The 15539-nt window shown below is 46.8% G+C and overlaps 1 protein-coding gene across 5 annotated transcripts in view; it reads left to right on the top strand.

Annotated features, from left to right (window-relative positions):
* Positions 1-580: 580 nt before the first annotated feature.
* Positions 581-15539, top strand: part of DOCK9 (dedicator of cytokinesis 9) — a 336209-nt gene continuing 321250 nt past the window's right edge. For all 5 annotated transcript variants that reach the window (XM_073348476.1, XM_073348510.1, XM_073348458.1 and 2 more), the window contains exon 1: positions 581-892. In XM_073348476.1, coding sequence (XP_073204577.1) covers positions 773-892 — 120 coding nt within the window. In that variant the 5' untranslated portion in view covers positions 581-772. The remainder of the gene's footprint in view (positions 893-15539) is intronic.

Below are 15539 nucleotides of genomic sequence, written 5' to 3'. Positions count from 1 at the left end.
CATCTAATAAGTGACACCCCTTTGAGCAAGGACAGGGAATTTGGAAGGTCAAAGCTGCTGTGTGCCTGGGCGAGGGCCCCGGACACAAGGCAGAGCTCGGGGCAGGAACAGGCCCTGCACCGACGGGAGACAGGGGCCGAGGAGGAGGGTTGTGAAACGCTGTTTCTGAAGGGGCACGGACCGGCGCGCCAGAGCCTGCGCGCCCAGGGGCCGGCCCCCCACCACCGACCCCGACCCCGATCCCCGCCAGCGGGCGCCGCGCCAGCCCGCACAGGACGCTGCGGACCCGCCCTGGGCGAGGGGAGGCCGTGACGACGCGCTCAGCGCCAAGCGGGAATTTCCGGCTCACGCCGGCCCCGCCCCGATGTTGGCCGCGGCTCCCAGGGGAGACCGACGCGGGGGCGGGGTGCGCGAGGGCAGCCGCCGGGCAGGTCGCGGGGCGACCAATCCGACGCGGATCCGGGGAACAGGTGTGGGCGGGGCATGATGGGTGGCCCCACCCCTTCGCCGTCTCGGCTCCGCCAATCAGCGACCGCGGTTGCACCCTAGGCCCTCCCCCCTCGTGTGACTCAGTGTTTGGGGTGGGAGCGGGGCGCGCGCTGGGAGCATGGGCTGAGTGAGGGAGGGGCCACCTGAGAGGGCAGAGCCGCTCGGGCCGGCGCCAGCTGCGACACTGGCTCGCCGTCCACGGCCGGGCCATGGGGGCCGCGGAGTGAGGGGCCGGGAGCGAGGCGAGGCGGCGGCGGCGGTAGCAGCAGCGGCGGCGGCGGCCATGTCGCAGGCGCAGGTCCCCCCGGAGACTCGGAAGTTCACGCGGGCGCTCAGCAAGCCGGGCACGGCGGCCGAGCTGCGGCAGAGCGTCTCCGAGGCGGTGCGGGGCTCCGTGTTCGTGGTAAGAGCCCGGCCGGTTGGGCGGCTGCGGGGTGCGGGGCCTGTGGGGACAGCGCCCGTCTGTCCCCGCATAGGGGGCTGGGGCGCATCCCCCGCCACCAGGGAGCCCCCCCCGCCGGGCACCGGGGCCCGATGCTGCCGCCGAGCTCCCCGCATCGACAGGGCTCCGACGCCCGCGGCGGGAGGGAGCCGCCGGGCTGGCGCGGCGCGGGGCTTGCCCTTGGCTCGCGGCGGGGCGCGCGCCTCCTGCTGGCCTGCGGCTCTGGCCCGGGCTGAGGTGCCGGTGTGGCGGAGAGCCAGCCTGGGAGGCTCCCTGCGTGGGCGGGGGCCGCAGTCCGCGGGCGCGGCGGGGCTCTCCGCCGGCACAGCGCTGGGAGTCGCCGCCGCCGCGCTCCTCGGTGCGGCCGCAAACTTCCATCCAGTCACCGCGCGTGTGCGTGGCGTGGAAGTCTGTGGGTGTGTCTGAAGAAGAGGTACAAAAGGAGGTGCGGTGGCACTTTGCCGTGCCCTCCTCACCACGGTAACGCGTATGCTGGGTCGTTCCTCCTCATCTCTTTTCTGAAATCGTCCTAACCCCGGAATTAAACCCAGACGTATTCGCGGCGGGGTTGTAATCAAACAGGGTCTTGTGAGGATTCAGTAACTACTCTGTGGACTCTGACTGGAAGGGAGCAAAGCTAGGCTGTGTTTCTGTCACTGAACCCTCACAAAGTCCTGGTCTGCGCTACAGGTTTATGTCACTATAACTACATCGATCAGGGGTGTGGAAAATCCACACCCCTGAGCAGTGCAGTTACACCAGTTTGAGCCCCAGTGTAGGTAGTGCTCTGTTAACAGGAGGGCTTCCCATGTCCGCATAACTACCGCCTCTGGGGGAGATGGAGTACCTATGTGATGGGAGAAGCTCTCCCGGTTTCTTCACTGAACACTACAGTGGCATTGCTGCACTGGTGTAGCTGTACCACCACAGTGCTGTAAGTGTAGACATACCCTAAGGCAGAGGGGGGCAAACTATGGCCCTCGGGACTCTGGCCCCTGAGCTCCTGCCAGGGAGTGGGGTCAGGACAGGCTTGCAGAGGAGCCAGCCCAACTCCCCAGCAGCATGGTGAGCAGGGCGGAGGCTAGGCCCTGGCCCCTCCCCTTCTGCTCCCCTGCCTCCTTCGCAGTCACAGTTCCCCCAGTACCTGGGCAGCATAGCTGCAGCTCCAGGCGGATGGCATGGCTAGAGTGCGGCCAGACCTGGTTTTCCAGGGTGGCGCGGTCAGGGGGAGTTCCGGGGCGGGTGGGGGGTGGTCAAGGGGCCTGGGCCCTGCTGCCAGGGTCAGGGGCAGAGCAAACCAGGGCCCCCCTCCATCTCCAGCATGTTGGCCAGCAGCCAAGCCCAGATAGGGAGCGAGCCCTGCCCGACTGCCAGGAAGAGCAGCGAAACGAGCAGGGGAAACGCACAGGGAAAGGACTGAGCCCCCCTTTCCACAACCCCACAGGTAATGTGGGGCGGGGAGAGCAGGGAGGGTTGGATGGGGGTGGGGGGGCCGCAGGGGGGCGGTCAGGGGGTGGGGAACAGGGGAGATTGGATGGGGCAAGGGTCCCGGGGGTGGGGAACAGGGGAGATTGGATGGGGCAGGGGTCCCGGCGGGATGGTCAGGGGGAAGAGAGCAGGGGTGTTTGGATAGGATGCAGGATGCCCGGGTGGGAGCAGGGGGCGTTGGATGGGAGTGGGAGTTCTGGGGGGGTTGGAATGGGGGCGTGGGCCAGGCCACTCCTTGCTGTTTGGGGAGGCATAGCCTTGCCCAGCTTTCCCTACCTTGCCTGCCATACAATTTCTGTAGCCGATGTGGCCCTAGGGCCAAAAAGTTTGCCCACCCGTGCCCTAAGGCCATGTCTACGATGGCACTTTTGTCGTTAAAACTTTTTGTTGCTCAGGGGTGTGAAAAAACACCCCCTTTAACGACAAAGGTTTTAATGATGAAAAGCACCGGTGTGGACAGTACTCCTGGTGACAAAGATGTGGCCCCATGGCAATAAAGAGCAGTTACACATCACATCTTAAAATGGTGCAGTTGCACAGCCATGCCGTTGTAAGATGCACGGTGTAGACATAGCCTTAGTCACTTAATCTCTCTTTCTCCTTTCCTCCAGCTTTAAAATGGGGACAGTAATGCTTACCTATCATTGTAAAGTGTTCCTGTATCTACAATTGAAAAAGCATCATAATACCCATCTACTCATTCTACAAATTACCTCCTATTTTTTGTAACTACCAGGGTAACAAACTATTGAACCCCCTTAATCGTTGGTTAGCAGTTCCGCCTTTGAGTAGTTCCACTGACTCCAATGGGACTACTTGGAGTAATAAGATATAAGGTAACGCGTTAAAAATATCTTTTTCTAGTAAACACGAGGGCAGTAAGGACTGAATAGTGCAGAGATAGTCGTTCCTACAATCCCAGCATTGCTGATGGTGCTGAAAGGATCAGCAGAAAAATAGTTGATGTTGAATTTTATCTTAAGAACATAAGAACGGCCATACGGGTCAGACCAAAGATCCATCTAGCCCAGTATCCTGTCTGCCAACAGTGGCCAGCCAGGTGCCCCAGAGGGAATGAACAGAACAGGTAATCATTGAGTGATCCACCACCTATCTCCCAGCTTCTGACACTGACCCTGCCCATCATGGCTAATAGCCATTGATGGACCTATCCTCCATGAATTTATCTAGTTCTTTTTTGAACCCTGTTATAGTCTTGGCTTTCACAACATCTTCTGGCAGAGTTGCACAGGTTGACTGTGCATTGTGTGAAAAAATACTTTTTTGTTTGTTTTTAAACCTGTTGCCTATTAATTTCATTTGGTGACCACTACTTCCTCTGTTATGAGAAGGAGTAAATAACACTTCCTTATTTACTTACGCCACATCCGTCATAATTTTATAGACCTCTATCATATCCCCCTTAATTATCTCTTTTCCAACTTGAAAAGTCCCAGTCTTATTAATCTTTCCTCATATGGAAGCCATTCCATACCCCTAATAACTTTTGTGCCCTTTTTTGAACCTTTTCCAATTCCAGTATATCTTTTTTTTTAGATGAGGTGTCCACATTTGCACACAGTATTCAAGATGTTGGCATATATAGAGATGGATTTATATAGAGGTGATATGATATTTTCTGTCTTCTGATCTTAGCCTTTCTTAATGATTCCAAATGTTCTGTTAGCTTTTTTGATGGCCACTGCACTTTAAGTGGATGTTTTCAGAGAACTAGCCACAGTGACTCCAAGATCTTTCTTTAGTGGTAACAGCTAATTTAGATCCCATCATTTTATATGTATATTTGGGATTGTATTTTCCAATGTGTATTACTTTGTATTTATCAACATTGAATTTCATCTGCTGTTTTGTTGCCTAGTCACCCGGTTTTTGAGATCCCTTTGTAACTCTTCGCGGTCTTCTTGGGACTTAACTATCCTTGGCAAATTTTGCCACCTAACTGTTTACCTCTTTTTCCAGAGCATTTGTGAATATGTTGAATAGTACTGGTCCCAGTACAGACCTTTAGGGAACACCACTATTTACCTCTCCATTCTGAAAACTGACCATTTATTCCTATCCTTTGTTTCCTATCTTTTAACCAGTTACTGATCCATCCCTCTTATCCCATGGCAGCTTACTTTGTTTTAGTGCCCTTGGTGAGGGACCTTGTCAACGGCTTTCTGAAAATCTAAGTACACTGTGTTCATAGGTTCCCCCTTGTCCTTATGCTTGTTGACCCCCCTCAAAGAATTCTAGTAGATTGGTGAGGCATGATTTCCCTTGACAAAAGCCATGATGACACTTCCCCAACAAATCATGTTCATCTGTGTCTGATAATTCTATTCTTTACTATAATTTCAACAAGTCTGGCTGGCACTGAAGTTAGGCTTACCAGCCTATAATTGCCTGGATCGCCGCTGGAGCCTTTTTAAAAAATTGGTATCACATTAGCTATCCTCCAGTCATCTGGTACGGAAGCTGATTTAAATGATAGATTACATACCACAGTTAGTCATAATTGTTGGTGTTGAAATGAATGGAAGAAGTTAATCTGTCTCGGAGCTACTTTTTCAGAAAGTTTAAATATATGAGAAGATAGCACTACGTTAGTACAGGTTCTGAAGACTTCTTTGCAACCAGAAGGACTAAAACTTTTAAAAAGAGCTTGTATTCTGCAGTAACTTTTAGGGTCAGCAAATATATGATGTCATACCAGCTCAGTCTGACTGTAGCCAGTGCTTTTTGCATATTGCTATACTGATGGTATAACGAGGAATTTTTTTGATGGTGAGTTGGTGTAATAGCTTTTGAATTAAAAGAAAACAAACTTTACCATACGTAGTATGTTTGTGACTTTTCCCCACCCGGTTAATTTATAGAATAAATTTCCTCTTCCACTCTTCTTGTTTTGATTCTTCTGTAAATCACTCCTTTCTCTTTATTCTTTTCTTCCTCTTTACCATTGTGAAGGCCATCCTGCTAATCCTTCACTATGATTAATTGGAGCATCTGATTCTTCTATTCTTGTACCCAGGCTGTTTAACAACTCTGGGGAAAGGCCTGTGATCATGGGACTTTCCTGCATTTACAAATTAGTTCTTTTTCTCCTTTTGTTCTGACATGTGCCTTGTCAAGCAGCATTATTTTTTCATTCATTGAATTCCACATCCACCTTCAACTTTTGAAGAGAGGAGATTGGTGGATATTGTGCTCTGTTCATGCGTTTTTTCAGTGACTGACTGTATCTACCATGATCCATTTTTCTGTCACCAATTTTTTTTGCCTGCTATCCTTTAATCCCTCTACCTGTCATTTGACCACCTTCTGCCTGACTCCTCCAACCCAGTTTTTGTCCTTCTAACTCTGCCACCTGGCTTTCCAGCTACTCTCCATCTGCTTTCTTCTCTTTACATTCAGGCTCATCGAGTTAATGGTATGAAACTTTTGTCCCAAGATCCTCTCCTGCAATTCCATATTGTATCCACTCCAATCTGGATTCTGCCCTCTCCTCCCCACTGAAACTTTCTAGCATATTTAGAAAGGCAGCATGAAACTTAAAGCTATCTGCTGAAGGAAGTATATAATTGGCCTAATCTGTATAATGTGAAATAGCATACAGCCCTTTAGGCATCAAAACCTTATTATCCCTTGGAGAATCTGCATGTGAACCTTAAAAAGGGAGTGAATTTGGAATTTCCTGGAAGAAGCCATGGAAGAATGAGTCCAGATTTTTTAGAAGCTGGTGCATCCTTAATGAGTGGGTAAAACTTTTCACTTTGCATATAAGGTGTCATAAATAAACATTTGCAATGTTCGAAATGTGTACGAATTATTGAGTAGGTTGCACTGGTGGGGGAATGTTTCTATATGTTAAGAAAAGCGTAGAGTGAAATAAAGGAAAAATCTCAAACAAATCAAACTATACCATAGAATATGGATAGAAATAGCAGCAGGAATACTGACAACCTGACCAGGATGGTGACAGTGATTGTGAAATGCTCAGGGAGATTAGAGAGAAACAAACATAGAAAAATGCAGTAGTAATGGATGATTTCAACTATCCTCCTATTGACTGGGTATAGTCACCTCAGGTGGTGATTGAAGAAAAAAATTTTTTTTTAAGACATGTTAAATGACTGCTTCTTGGAGTATCTTGTCCTGGATTCCACAAGGGGAGAGGCAATTCTTGATTTAATCCTAAATGGAACACAGGATCTGGTCCAAGAGGTGAGCATAGTTGAACTGCTCAGTAATAAAGACTATAATGTGATTACATTAACATTCTTATAGGGGGAAAAATGCCAAAGAAACCCACCACAGTAACATTTAACTTCAAAAAGGGGTACTACACAAAAATGAGGAAGCTAGTTAAATAGAAATTAAAAGGAACAGTTACAAGGGTGAAATGCCTGTAAACTGCATGGAGATTATTTAAAAGCACCATAATAGAGGCTCAAACTAAATGTATACCCTAAATTAGAAAAAAACACAACAGTAAGAGGACCAAAAAATGCCACCATGGCTAAACAGCGGAGTAAAAGAAGCAGTTAGAGGCAGAAAGGCATCCTTTAAAAAAACTGACATCCTAGAGAGGAAAACAGAAAGGAGCACAAACTCTGGCAAGTCAAGTGTATAAGTATAATAAGGCAGGCCAAGAAAGAATTTGAAGAACTAGCAAAGGACACAAAAACTAACACAAATATTTTTTTAAGTACCTCAGAAGCAGGAAGCTTGCCAGTAGGCAGTGAGGTGACTTGGTGATCAAAGTGCTGAAGGAGCTCTTAAGGATGACATGGCTTTTGCAGAGAAACTAAATGAATTTGTTGCATCGGTCTTCACTGCAGAGGATATGGGCAAGGCCCCCTTCCCATCTCCCACCTGAGACATTCTTTTTACATGAGAAATCGGAGTTAATTATTCCAGATTAAGATGTCAGTAGAGGAGGTTTTGGAACAAATTGATAAATTGAATAGGTGGTGGGTCGAATAGAAGCGGACCGTGGCCAGGGGCTGCCGGCCGTGGTGCAGCAGCTGCTCTGGCCAGGGCTGTGGTGCCAGCTGCTTGGGTGGCCCTCGGGTCAACCACACTGTCCCCTGCAGAAGTCACAGAGGTGGCGGAAAGTCACGGAATCTGTGACTTCCGTGATAGACGTGGAGCCCTATTGATAAATGATCTGGAAAAGGGGGTGAACAGTGAGGTGGTGAAGTTTGCAGACATTACAAAGTTACTCAAGATAATTTTAAGTCCAAAGCTGACTGCAGTGAGTCAGTAATGGATCTCACAAAGCTGGGTAACTGGGTAACAAAATGGTAGATGAAACTCAGTGTTGCCAAGTGGTTAGGAATGCATATTATAAAAAATAATCCTAACTATATATGCAAAATAATGGGTTCTAAATTAGTTCTGACCACTCCAAAAAATGATGTGGTCGTTAGTTTTCTGAAAACATCTATTCAATATACAGTGGCAGTCATCAATGTTAGGAACCAATAGGAAAGGGATAGATGATAAAATGGAAAATATCATAACGCAACTATATAAATCCATGGTACTCCCACACCTTGAATACTGCATGCAGTTCTGGTTGCTCCATCTCAAAAAACATAGAATTAGAAAAGGTGCAGAGAAGGGCAATAAAAATTAAGATTATGGAATAGCTTCTGTCTGAGGAGATCTTAAGACTGGGACTGTCCAGCTTAGAAAAAAGATGACTAAGGTTGGATATGATAGAGGTCTATTAAATTGTGAATCTTATGAAGAAGGTGAATAAGGAAGTATTATTTATTTCTTCACATAAAGCAAGAACTGGAATTCACCCACTGAAATTAATAGGCAGTAGTTTTAAAAGTAACATAAGGAAATACTTCACAGAAGGCACAATCAACCTGTGGAACTCCTTGCCAGAGCATGCTGTGAAGACGAAAAGTATAACCTGGTTCAAAAAACTAGATAAGTTCGTGGAGGATAGGTCCATCAGGGCTATTAGCCAAGACGAACAGGGACACAAACTCATGTTCTGGGTGTCCCTGAATCTCTGTCTGCCAGAAGCTGGGACTGGACAAAGGAAGGACTGCTCAAAATTAATCTGTACTGTTCATTCCCTCTGAAGCATCTGGCCACTGTCAGAGACAGGATACTGGGCTGTATGGACCATTGGTCTGACCCAGTATGGTTGTTTCTTATATACTACATAGTAATTTAGTGATGGCTTTATGATCTAGGGCCTTGGTGCTTTTGTGGCTAGCTGGACCTAATTCTAGAGGAAAGCCTTCTACTTTCTGCAGTATTCTAGTGTATCAGTTTGGAAATTCTGCAGCTGGAGGTAAATTCAAAAGTATAGTTTATCAAATTAAATATAAAAATAGTGATACTATTTTGATATTAAATCAACTTTTACTCTGTCCTTCTGTTTTCAGCATGCTTCATCCCTGTATTAGCATAATGTTCATAATAGATTTCAAAGGTTTTCCACTAAAATGGGGATCTTAAATTCTTCAGAAATTGCTTTTACATGTTTGATTAGGAGGTAAAACGTCCACCTGCCTCTTGCAATTAAGGTTTTTCAAGCTTTTGCCCTTACCTTTCAAATGCACTGTAAAATTAATTGGTCACAAGTGTGGTGGATTAATGAAACATCCTTTACGTTCTGCTGATAAAATGTTCTGTGCTGAATTAGGGGACTTAATTGTTTGTAAATGGAATATATTTGCTCCTTCTGAGAATGTGGTCAATGTTTAAAACAACATGAAGTTGAGGGTCCGGGGTTGAGTGTGAAAGAAGACATCTAACATGGAATTGCTATATTTTTCACTATAGTACGCTTATAGCCTCAGTAAATTTCAGATACTTGGTCAATAAAACAGCCCTTTTCTAGTTTGTGCCCATTTAACTCAGTTTCCAACTTAACTTTTTGCAGATGGATGTCACTGGTTGACCTTTCGAAAGCTAAATAAATGAGACCTCTTTTATATTTTCTTAATTTAGTTTTAAACTCAACTTTTCATAATGGTCACAATACAAAAATTCTTCTGATTGTCTAAACTGAGTTACTTAATACTTTATTATAGTAGTGAAGAACCAAATGACAGGCTGTGTCTACACTACAGAGCTTGATTGACATAAGTTACGATACCATACATCCACCAACTTCTGTATCTCTTGTGTGCGTGCATACTTGGCTACTTGTGTTGGAGTTGCCCGTACACGCCACTAGTGGTTACACTGATGGAAAACGTGGAGTGCCATGGGTAGGTATGCTGATGTGCCCTGTACCGTTGTCCGGTGTAGTGCCATGTGGGACATTTTGCAGTAATTTGCTGAAGGATTTTTGGTTCTGGTTCCCACAATGTCCGTCTCCATCCATAATGCTTGTTCCATCCCATTATTTGCGCACCATTTTTTAAAACTGACAGTCCCATATGCCACTTTACAGCCTCTGCCATCTCTCAGGCAGAAGTATGGACCCAACAGAGCTCCATGCAATTCTCATGACTGTTGCTAATATAAGATGTGCAGTTCTCTTGTATTTGCAGAACTTCATTGAGTACTACTATAATTGGATATGTGAGGAAGCGGAGTTACTCAACCACCATGACAGGTTGCTGATAGGTAGCACATAAATACATCTGGCTGCTGCTGTCATTCAGGTGGTAGCTCCCCATTATTATTTGCTGCTTTTGGGCTGAAAAACAAGCACTGATCGTCGGATTGCATTGTAATGTAGGTTTGGGATGACAAGCTGTGGTTGCAGAACTTTTGGATGTGAAAAGGCCCCTGTGATAGGCTGTGCCACTTAGGAAGCCACCTGATGTGCTAAGATACCACTGAGTATACCTGTTCTGCCAGCATGGGCCCTCTTTAACTGGCCTTGCTGGGTTAGGCTCACAAGCCTCTTCCAGCCAAGCTCACAGACAGGGCCACACCCAGCTGCAGCTCAGATCTGGGAAGACTTGGCTTAAGGGACTTGTTTCAGCACTCTGGTGCTTACTCCTTTTAAAGGGTACAAACCCAAAGGTTTTATGAAATTCATCTCCTCCCTCAATGTGGAGGGAGGTATGCACAACTTCTCGCCCCTTACTTAGAAATTACAGACACTAGGTTATATTATAAACCAAATTTTATTAACTACAAAAGGCAAATTAAGTGGTAAAAGCAGTAGCAAACAGAACAAAGCAGATTACTAAGCAAACGAAACCAAACATGCGAACTAAGCTAGTTTCACTAAAGAAATTGGTTACAAATAGTTTTTCTCACCCTAGATATTGTTGCAGGCAGATTACAGAAGGTCTTGAAAGGCAGCTGCACTGGTTTTCCTCTTGAGACCTCGGGTATTATTACTCACAAGCTAGATGCTCTTCCAGCTTGGGCTCAATCCTTCTCTCCGCCTCCCCCACCCCCCATTCAGTTCTTTCTTCCAGGTGTTTTTCAGCGTCTCTTTGGGCCGGCAGGCAGAGGAGAACTGTGATGATGATACTCCCCTGCCTTGTATAGCTCTTGTGTAAGGCAGGAACCCTTTGTCTTCCAGAGGAAAACCACTGGCATTCCAAAAGGGGGAGGAGGAGGGGTATGCAGTACCAGGTGACTCGGACCCACCCCTCTGCATGGCTGTGGCAGTCATTGCTCATAAGCTGTCTCCAGCGTCCACAGGAAGACTAAGCTCTTTCACAGTCCATTGTCTCTGCTATTGGCCCATTAGCCCTGTCTGGCTTTTCCATTGTTGTACCTGAAGCGCTGGTTGGGGTGACACGCAAAGTAACACATTTGAAACACAGATACATAGTTAATATTCCTAACTTTAGATACAGAAATGATACAGGCATACAAACTGGATAATTACATTCAGTAAATCATGACTTTTCCAATGATATTGTACGTGAGCCATCTTGCATAAAGTACATCTCAGTTATGTCACATTCCATATGAAAATATGCTTCTGATAAGATTATGTAATGTGACAGCCACATTCCTAGATCTGCGTGCCAAACTTGCTGCAGCATAGGGATACAAGGACGAGAGCTGCATTGAGTGTGGAGAAGTGTGGTGATAACACTCTGGAAGCTTGCAATGCTGGATTGCTGTTGGTCAGTGGGCAATCAGTTTGGAGTTGGGAAGTCCATGGTGGGGGTCATTGTCATCCAAGTAAGCAAGGCTGTTGTGTGTATCCTGCTGCACAGGACTGACTCTCTTGGCAATGTGCAGGAAGTAGTGGATAGATGTGCAGCAAGGGGTTTCCAAACGGCGGTGGGGCAATAGAAAGCATACCCTGTACTGGCACTATCCCAGCTTCCCAGTAAGTATGTGAACAGAAGGTGATACTTTTCCATGGTTATGTAAATGCTAATGGATCCACCGGGAACACTTCATTGTTATGGGTGGATTACTGACTCCCATTTTGAATTCTGTAATGTGACAGTTATGCTTGATGTAAACTAATAAATGAACGCTTGAGTTTCCAAAAGTAGAACTTTATTGTGTACAGGAAACAAAGTTCAAGTGCAAATATTGAAGCTAAAAGCATTTTAGCTGCATTGTGATAGGGCAACCCATACTTAAAAAACCCAAGTAAGCAAGAAACATTTCTTTTTATGTATTTAAGAACATATAACAGCCCTTCAGTCATGTTACAAAACATGTAGTGCATTGTGGCTGATCTTGTGGTTTTCACATGTCTGTGGTTCTCCTTGTTTTCCTTGGGTGTTGAGTGGTAGAGGTGACAGTTGAAACCATACTGCTACTTGTTGTGGGGCCATAGGTAGCAGTGACCATGGAATTTTCCCTGGATTGGAAAGGCTATTGTGACTGGGGTTTTTAGGTATGTAGGTCAGTGCTTTGCAGCATCTGAGTTTGTGGCATGAACAAACCCAAGATGATCTGGTGCATTTCCTGCTGCACTCATCCCTGTGCCTCTCCTGAAGCAGCTACTGTCTCCAGTTGTGGTCCTTCTCCATGGTCATAGACACCTGGTCTTCCAAGCCTGTGTTCATGGCCAGTACCTGAAGAGGACTGGAAGATTTTTCAGAACATGTTCATGGTCTACTTATTTCTCCACCTGATCAGAGTCACATATTTGGCAGATGTAGAGGGGCACCTCAAGGCTGTCACACTAAAGGCTGCTGATTAAAACAGAGATACGCCATTAGATTTACGGTCACAACAGAAAAGGAAAGATAAGTCTCAAAACTCCTTATATTATTCCTGTAATATCTGTAAAGTGCTAATTGTTGTCATTTAAGCTTTGGAGCACCTCATTATAGCACTCTGCAGAGCTCAAGCCATGGGGACTATGGTCTGGCAGGGGTGGTGGTGGTCTGTGGCATGTGAAGTTTAGATGTTGGGCGGCCTTGGGTATGAGCTTAGGCAAGTGTGGTGAATATTGCCAATATTTTTGCAGTAAGTGGTTATCTGACCGATATCTCACTCCTGATGGTGTCAGGCAGAGGGAACCCAGCTGGTACTCTGTCTTGAAGCTGCCTGGGCCTGTATGCTGCTAGTCTGTTTATGGAAATGGTACCAGCAGAGATCATTGCACAATGGGATGGGAAAGTCTCCTATTGTGTGGGGAGGGGGAGAAAACAAGGCTGCCGTCGCTAGAAATGTTCAGGAGAGGATTGCGAAGTATCTTAATGAAAATTTCATCAAGATCTCTCGAGGGTAAAAGGGACACTGCTATTTAGACAAAGTACACTGCATGGGCCCCGTGCCTAGCCAAACAAGCCAACAGGAACGGAGAACTAGATGCCACCTCTACCTCGGAGCATAAGACACTGTATAATTTGGATTGCTATACTAACTTCTTTGCTTACTTTACTTGTAAAGTATTAAAACAAATTCAATCAAAAATCAATGCATTTGTTCTCTTAAATGCACAGATTGCATGGGAACCACTATTAAATGGGAAAGAAGGGCAGGGGAAGGAAGGGGAGATGAGGTTTTGGGCAACAAAAAGTTAAAAAATAAGGAATAACACACACTCTTATATGAGCTCCCTTCCTTTTCACCAGTGGGCTCATCTGTGCTTGCCTGGAGGAGCTGGCTTGACACCAGCAGAGTTTTAAAGAGCTCTTAGCTTGCCTTGTGGTTTGTGTCCCCCTCTGCATCACGTCCTTCCTTCTTGCTGAGGGCTGCAGCAATATCTGCCTCAGGCTCTAGCAAAGTGTCCACAGTTGTATGTGGGGTGCTGGTGGGGTCCATATCAAGTGTCACTTGAAGTGTGTTGTAGAAGTGGCTGGTCTGATGGGCAGTCCCCAGATTTGTTTGCCTCCCTTGTCTTCTGGTATGTCTGCTGAAGTTCCTTTCACGTAGCACTGCTGCTCATCCCTGTTGTGCCCCAATTCCAGTTATTCATTATTTTGATGAATTTACTTCACTACACTAACCTGTTAAACGTGAATTGACGCCTGGTTCCCATTGTTCATGAGTAAAGTTTTTTGTTAAGCAGTATGAGCATGGGGGTTTGGGAAAGTCTGAGTAAAGCATATATTTATTCAATCAGTGTTCTAAATTTTAATGGTATCTCTGGCTGGCTAGACCTCCAGAATCTCTTTCCTCCCCGCCCCCCCCAGACTCACTGACTTGTGAGCTATTTAAGCTGGCCAGAGCTTTCTGTAGCTGTGGGTCTACTAAAGAGTCCCGGAGAACTGGCCTGTTGCTGTACTCCTTAGCAGGCTTGCGGGTGGGTTAAGTGCCTGCCAGTAGTAGGGCTGCTGCAGCTCAGTTGGGCAGGCAAGTTTCTGCCTTCCTTCACTTTTCCTTCACAGCAACTGTCTCACAGGAGCTTTGAGTGTTCCATTCCCCTCAAAGTTCCAGTCAGAAACAGGAAAGCAATGGGACTTGTGCAGGGGTCTGCCCACATGGGACAAGCCACATGATCAGAGTCCTGGTGCAAAAGTCTGCATGCAGGTGCTAAGGAGGAGATAGCCCAACACATTAAGGTATTATTGGAGTTTGATTGAAAGGTATGTAATAGTTTCATAAATGAGGCACGGGTAGCTGAGCTTCCGCCTCCCTCCTTTAGGGCCTTTTAGAAGGACAGATGCAAGCCTTGTATTCTATTGAGCATAATCACTTCCTGGAACTAAAATACAATGGAGCTGTTACATGTATCCCTGAGATAATTGCCATAGAATGAAAATGCTGCTTCTGAACTGCTGGGGGTGGGAGGCTTTTTTTACTTAAAGATTTTAAGAAAAGGGTTTTAATTTTCAGTGTTTAGGCTTTGTTTTGGAGATCTGTTTTGGAGACTATCAATACCTTTTGTGTCAATATCTGTAATTTAAGTTGACTGTCAAATACCAACAGCAAGCAATATAAGACCTATTAGAAATGAAAAAAATATATCTATCCCACCATGTTCTTAGTTCCAACAGGGTATGTATTGTATTGAAATGCAAAACAAAGTAAATAAACATTAAACTGCCTCAAGCACATCTGATTGCAGGTATCTGCAATTTCTAGCTGTTGTAGTTGGAGACAGCAGCTTTTGTGTTCATGTGGTCTTATAAGCGTAAACTATTATATGCACTCTTTCCAGCCATTACTCGCTAGCTCAGTTCCCGTCTCCTTCCTTGCCACTAACACTGAGGCCAGGTCTGCACTAAGAAAGACTTGCTAGTATAGCTGTACATCTAAACCAGGGGTGGGCAAACTATGGCCCGGGGGACGCATCTGGCCCTCCAGACATCTTAATCCAACTCTCGAGCTCCTGTCAGGGAGCAGAGTTGGGGGTTTGCCCCGCTGCTGCACTCTAGCCAGGGAGCAGGGTCGGGGACTTGCCCCACTCTCTGTGGCTCCTAGAAGCAGTGGCATGTCCCCCCTCCAGCTCCTACGTGTAGGGGCAGCTAAGGGGCTCCGCATGCTGCTCCCGCAGCTCCCATTGGCTGGGAACCATGGCCAATGGGAGCTGCAGGGGCGGCGTCTGTGGACAGGGCAGTGCACAGAGCTGCCTGGCCACGCCTCTATGTAGGAGCCGGAGGGGGGACATGCCACTGCTTCTGGCAGCCGCTTGAAGTAAGCGCCACTCGGAGCCTGCACCCCTGACTCCCCCCTGCCCCAGCCCTGATCGCCTCCTGCCCTCTGAACCCCTTGGTCCCAGCCCAGAGCACCCTCCTGCACCCACAGC

The sequence above is a fragment of the Lepidochelys kempii genome, chromosome 1 (genome assembly GCF_965140265.1).
Source record: "Lepidochelys kempii isolate rLepKem1 chromosome 1, rLepKem1.hap2, whole genome shotgun sequence".
Taxonomy (NCBI): domain Eukaryota; kingdom Metazoa; phylum Chordata; order Testudines; family Cheloniidae; genus Lepidochelys; species Lepidochelys kempii.
This window is presented reverse-complemented; position numbering and strand designations above follow the sequence as displayed.